The sequence below is a fragment of the Mus pahari genome, chromosome 7 (assembly GCF_900095145.1).
Source record: "Mus pahari chromosome 7, PAHARI_EIJ_v1.1, whole genome shotgun sequence".
Taxonomy (NCBI): Eukaryota; Metazoa; Chordata; class Mammalia; order Rodentia; family Muridae; genus Mus; species Mus pahari.
Window position 1 is genome coordinate 71,221,289 of NC_034596.1, and position 6,850 is coordinate 71,228,138.

General features: G+C 41.6%; 1 protein-coding gene across 8 annotated transcripts in view; it reads left to right on the plus strand.

Moving 5' to 3' along the window:
- Syne2 (spectrin repeat containing nuclear envelope protein 2) overlaps window positions 1-6,850 on the plus strand; it is a 304,126-nt gene that overhangs the window by 77,015 nt on the left and 220,261 nt on the right. For all 8 annotated transcript variants that reach the window (XM_029540662.1, XM_029540656.1, XM_021202357.2 and 5 more), the window contains exons 8-9: window positions 813-1,009; window positions 3,586-3,686. In XM_029540662.1, coding sequence (XP_029396522.1) covers window positions 813-1,009; window positions 3,586-3,686 — 298 coding nt within the window. The remainder of the gene's footprint in view (window positions 1-812; window positions 1,010-3,585; window positions 3,687-6,850) is intronic.

A 6,850-nucleotide genomic window follows, 5' to 3' on the forward strand; every position in this document is an offset into this window, starting at 1 on the left:
TACTCCATTGTGTAAATGTACCACATTTTCTGTATCCATTCCTCTATTGAGGGACATCTGGGTTCTTTCCAGCTTCTGGCTATTATAAATAAGGCTGCAATAACCATAGTGGAGCATGTATCCTTATTACCAGTTGGAACATCTTCTGAGTATATGCCCAGGAGAGGTATTGCTGGATTTTCCAGTAGTACTGTCTAATTTTCTGACTGTGTGTACTGTGGCATGCATGTAGAGGTCAGAAGACAACTTTGTGGAGTTGATTCTTCCCTTCTAGTGTTATGTGGATCCTGAGGAGTGAAGCCAGGCCACCAGACTAATGTGCCAAGTTCTTTACCTTACATAAGGAAAGGCACACACACACACACACACACATACACACACACACACACACACACACACACACACACACACACATATATATATATATATATATATATATATATATATATATATGAATTATTTATTTATTTTATGCATACGAGCACACTGTTGCTGTCTTCAGACACACCAGAAGAGGGCATCTTATTCCACTACAGATGGTTGTGAGCCACCATGTGGTTGCTGGGAATTGAACTCAGAACTTTTGGAAGAGCAGTCAGTGCTCTTAACTGCTGAGCCATCTCTCCAGCCCCCAGATATTTTCTTTGTTTACATTTCAAATGTTTTCCCCTTTCCAGGTCTCTCCTTTGGAAACCCCCTACCCTATCCCCCTCCCCCTACCTGTATGAGGGTACTCCCCCACCCACCCACTCTTGTCTTCCCTCGATGTATATATATATTTTAACAAGTCTCTATCGCATCCTTTTGCACAGGTCTGAGTCTGTCAATGTGACAGATTTTAAGTCAAGCTGGAGAAATGGGATGGCATTTTTGGCTGTCATTCATGCCTTGCGACCAGACCTGATTGACATGGACAGCATGAGGCACAGATCCAACAAAGACAATCTGAAAGAGGCCTTCAGGATCGCAGAACATGAACTGAAGATCCCCAAATTGCTGGAACCAGAAGGTAGACAGTCTTCTTTTGAAATCTCTGTGTCCAGAGTGAGGTTGAGTTGAAGCTTTGCACCTGTGCTTTGCACCTGTGCACTTCACACCTGTGTACTTCAACCTGCACACTTCACACCTGTGTACTTCACACGTGAGTTAGCATCACAACAGTGTATTTTCCTGCCAAAAGATTTAGCTCTTACTTGAATTTCATGGAATTAGGACTTTGCAACAATGACCTGACTTTGTCACTGAGGGAATGAAGTCACAGGAGAATGTAAGCCATGCCTTTACTGGGAGTAGTCTGAGCCTTTAATTTCCTTCTGATATATTCTGTACAGTGTTTTTGATTCTGTTTTTCCTGAGCTACAGCTCTCCTGTAAGGTTATTTCATTCTTTTACACTTGTTTATGTGTCTCCCTGTTCCAGGTCTCTCTTCCTGTGGTTGACGGAGAGCAGTGGTCGCTGCTTGCCTGATCTCCTTATGTGGTTGGCCACATTTGGGCATTCTTTCTGCTCAGTCCTTGTGTTTGATCATTAAAAAAAAAAATCTAAAATGCCAACTTTAACTTTATAGGATTATTATTTAAAAAATTTCTTTCTTAAGAACACTTTTATATGGATTGTATTGCTTCTCAAATATTCTAACACATATTTATAGAAAAATTAATGTTGGCTTAGGAAACAAATATACAAGAATCTTTAAGTTTGAGGTCATTCTGGTATACATAGCAAGTTCTAGGCTAGTCAGATTTATATAGTGAGGGCCTATCTTTTAAATAAAGAAGGAAGCAAGGAAGGAAAGAAAGAAGGAAGGCAGGTAAGGAAGCTGGGCTAACAAGATTGCTCAGTGGATAAAGGTGTCTGCTGCTGAGCCTGATGACCTGATTCAGTTCTTGGCACTTGCATGGAGAAAACCAACTCTCTCAAGTTGTCCTTTGACCTCCACCTGTGTGCTGTGACATGTGCCTCTCCCCAGCCCAATAAATAAGTGCCAAAAGTGAAGTTATAAAAGTGGTATCTAGAGCCGGGCGATGGTGGCACACACCATTAATCCCAGCACTTGGGAGGTAGAGGCAGGCGGATTTCTGAGTTTGAGACCAGTCTGGTCTACAGAGTGAGTTCCAGGACAGCCAGGGTATACAGAGAAACCCTTTCTCGAAAAAACCAAAAAAAAAAAAAAAAAAGTGGGATCTAGGATTAGTGACAAGTGCATTGAGCCAGCTGATGCAACTTGTAGCTAGAGCTGCCTATGCAGGAGTATAGATTAGCTATTCATGATCCATGCCCACCTCTGCAAATACACACACTGAGACTTGGTTATTATAAATTTGACTTCTGTAAAGCTCATGTGGCACATAATTGACAAATAACAGAGTATGATATATTTTACCATGAAGTCAAAATAGACCGAGATTGCTTTTGTTGAATTTTACCACACTCTTGTATCAATGTATAGGCTTCAGGTTACAGAATTATGAGGGTAACGATATGAATATCAGTTGGTAATTTTCTATATGTAATATGCAGAAGTAGCAGGTATATCAGAATCCTACTTGCTCTTTAGTGGTATGAATTATTTCTTTCCTGAATCAAATACCAGTTTTATTTTTTTAAATCTTAATTGTAACATGACAGCTCTAGGCAGGACATATTTTAGTATTTCTTAGTAACAATTGCCCCAGTGGGTTTTCTAGAAGTCAGTAAAAGACCAAATTATGTGCTCATATATGTCCTTTTGTGGTATAAATCCAGTCAGTATGGTGGCCCAGTGACTATCACCATCATGGAGGATGTTGGTGGCTCAGCTCTTTCCTCAGTCAGATGCTCACGAGTGTTGGTGCACACCTGTAATCCCAGGATTTAGGAAGCTGAGGCAGGAGAGTCAGCTGAGACCAGTCTGGGCTAACTAATGAGGCCCTCTTTGAAAATATATAAATAAATGCAAATAAAGACTTAGTATCCACGAGCAATTCTGTAAAGCACAAATAATAGCAAAAATGAAGTCTTTCCACTGGGAAGGGTTAAATCTCAGTATTTATTACTTTGTTTTTAAGGTAATTATTTTTCTTACATGCAACACAAATACTGGCCCATAGAAGTCAAGTTTATTCATTCTGTGAACGAGTAAGTAAACTCAGAATGTCCTGAACAAGGCTTGTATACAATGAATACACGTTTGGAGATAGTTTACTGTACAGATACCTAGACTAGTGTGCCAGGAATCAGTTACACTTGCTGAGTGTTGCCCTGTGCACTGTGTCTCCACAAAGAGAATTACTCTTATATTCTTCTCTCGACCCCTCGGATTGCCATGTCGTCACATAGACAATACCCAGGGTGATGCTGTGTTTTTGATGACGATGCTGATGGCGCAATGCCAGCATCCCAGCTACTTCCAGACGACAGTAAATCTACATCTGAACTTTTGCACAGTGTTGGAGCCAGGAGGATGAGCAGCAGAGTGCAGGGCTGGTCCACAACTTTAGTTAATTCAGGAGTCTCTGAACCCAATGACCTAGGCCATCATTCCCTTGAGAACTAATTATGGGAAGCCCCTCCTACATCTGACGGATGCTATGGTGTGTCTTACAGATGTAGATGTTGTGAATCCTGATGAGAAGTCCATCATGACTTACGTGGCGCAGTTCCTGAAGTATTCGAAGGAGGCGCCTGGCCCTGGGGGTTCCGCACAGGTACGTCTTCCTGGCTACCTACTCAGTTTCTTTTGGTTGTACACAATTGGTTAGATTTAAAAACAAACAAACAAACAAACAAACAAACCCTGAAATTTAAGTTGCACACACAACTTAAATGTGTAATTCATGACTGGCAATAGTGGCCCATGGCTTTAATCCCCAGTACTCAGGAGGCAGAGGCAGGTGGATCTCTGAGGCCAGCTTGGTCTACAGAGCGAGTTCCAGGAAAGCCAGGGCCACACAGAGAAACCCTGTCTTGAGAAAACAAAGAGAGGCTGGAGAGATAAAGGGGCTCAGTGGTAAAGAGCCCTGGCTGCTCTCCCAGAGGTCCTGAGTTCAGTTCCTAGGAACCACACGGTGGCTCCTAAGGATCTATAATGAGATCTGATGCCCTCTTCTGGCCTGCTGGCATACATGCAGGAAACACTGTATATACAGCAAATAAGATAAATCTTTAAAAAAGAAAAATAATACAACAATTCATGCGATTATGAAAAAAATACATGGAGGCATAGTTTCAGTATGCACCATGTTCCATTGTGCCTTTTTTCTAGGCTTATTCCAAGAAAGCAATGTTTTAATTTCTCTCACTATAATTTGTTTTGCCTGTTTTCTTTTGTTTTGTTTTTTTAAGTTCAAGTGATGGTTTTTCAAGCTCTGCTGAGTTATTTAAACAACTTCTAGATAGGTATTGCATTAGTTCTGTGTTAGGGTGGCAAATAGTATGGATAACAACTTTAAAAGAGAAACGTTTATTTTAGCTCTCAGTTTGAGAGGATGGGCTATAGCCAGCCAGCCTTGGTCATCATAGTGGACAGTGTTTGACACAGCAAGGGAAGTACAGATGAGAACAAGAGTAGAGTTCGGTGGTCCCCTTTTGGGGATATGCTCTCTATGATGTAGAGCTTTGTTCTTAGTTTCTTCCCATTGTGTGCTGCTGGTGCCCTCCCTAGTGTTCAAGCCTATGACATTATCAATCAAGAGCCAAACTATAGCGGGCAGTGCACAGGATGAGTTATAAATTAAGCTGTCTTTTTGAATAATTTTAAGATTTATTTATTTTTGATTTGGGAGGACAGGGTCTCTCTATGTGGCCCTGGGACTCCATTTCTAGACCAGGCTGCCTCTTGAGTACTGTGGTAAAAGGTGTGTGCCACCACGCATGTCTATTTATGTATTTACTTGGGTATTTTGTCTGCATGGCTGCCTGTGTACCACATTCATGCAGTGCCCATGAATGTGGTACAGAAGAGGGCATTGGATTGCCTAGAACTGGAGCTGACAGACCACAGTTCATAGCCATGTGGGTGCTGGGAACTAAACCTAGGTGTTCCGGAAAAGCCTGCAGTTCTTTTGACCACCAGCCACCTCTCCAGTCCTTTTGAACAACTTAGAGATAATAAAATTTTGTTCTATTTTGACTTATATTTCTTTTAGTGGAATATTCATATACTATAAGCTATTTAAAGTATTCAGTTCAGTCAGTTTTTAGGCTTTTACACGATCATGCGGCCACTGCCCTCCAGTTTAACATACTTGACCATGCCTCCAGCTGGCAGATTTTGTTCCCTTTCGTTCATAGCTTTGGTCAGTATGGGATTGTCTGAATGGAATTGTGCGCTCCACATACAGGGAGGCATTGTGCTCTGCTGTTGGCCTTGGCTCGTGGAGATTTCCCGGAATCGCTGCTAAGTGACTTTTGATTACTCAGTTTACGACCACTGAGCTGAAGAGAAACTTCCTTGCATCCATGAAGATAAATGAGTGTGGTGAATGTAACAAAATCCTAATAAAATCCACATTATTTTAAAAAGTTCTCTTAAATGGCTTTCTCAAGCATGTTTACGTAGCTTTTGTCAGATGAACCAGGCTGCCTCTCCAGTGGTTATGGCCCAGGCTGTCGGCAGCATTGTTGCTGATTCTGGAAGTGACTCTTTGGGAGACGCTAGGCTTAGAAATTTGCTGCTCATTTCTGACTCGCTGAGAGGCTCCTCCCTCCTAATTAATGTTCCTATAAAATTACAGATTCAACTGACTATGAAATTGGGAACAAAAATATTAAGCTGCCTTTTTCTTTACTAGAATAAGAAGGCAAGTGAACGGGAAACTGTAACCTCTGGGTTTAACCCTCCAGCAGAATAATCTATGTTCAGTTGTGAGCAAGCCCACTGAAACTATCAGGGGAAAGGGTACTCCTCACTTCTATAGGACAGCACACCCTGAAACTGTGCTAGGGGGTTTGTTGTTGTTTGTTTGTTTGTTTAATCTCGAGGTATTCACAATCGTTCTTAGTGTGACTGTTCTTGGCAGTGAACCTGCTGTAAAGTGACGTAGGAGGCTGTCAGGAGGACCACATGAGATCAAAATGCTTGGCGTTTGCTGAGCCAGCCTGTGACCTTAGTGCAACCCCTGCAGCCCCTGGGAAGGTGGAAGGAGAGCGCTGACTCCACAGTGCTGTCTTCTGACCTCTGTACTCTCTCCTTGCTCTGTGTGTGTGTGTGTGTGTCCACCTCATCATCCATGATGATAAACAACATTAAAAATTAAAAAATGATCTATGACGATGTTTCCTAAAAAAACCTAAAGAACATTAGAAATGGATAGTTTATTTATCTACCTACCCTATCTACATCTATCTATGTGAAGAATTGGTTACTTTTTCTTGAGACAGGATTTCTCTGTGTAACCCTGGCTATCCTGGGACTTGCTAAGTAGACCAGGCTGGTCTTGGACCCATCAAGCAAATTGTCAGGCAGAGAGCCATGTGCCTCTGCCTTCTAAGTGCTAGGATTAAAGATGCTCTTTTATTTACTTTTATGTCTCTGCATGTTTGTCTGGATGTGTGATACAAGTGTGCCTATAAAGTGTATGTGGAGCCAAAGGAGGGCATTGGATCCCCTGGAAGTGGAGTTGCAGACAAATGTGAACTGCATTGTGGTTGCTGGGAGTTGAACCCATGTCCTTGGAAAGAGCAGTGATTGATTTTAGCCTATGGGCTACATATATATTCTTTTGAGAAATCCTTTTTTTGCAATTTGATTTTGAGGTGTTAGTGTCAGTCTATTTTAAACATAAGGTGTTACAGGAACCAGCAGAATTTCTCTTGGACATTGTGAGTCATTGGTGTAAAATAACAATCCATTGCTTTTTTTTTTTTTTTT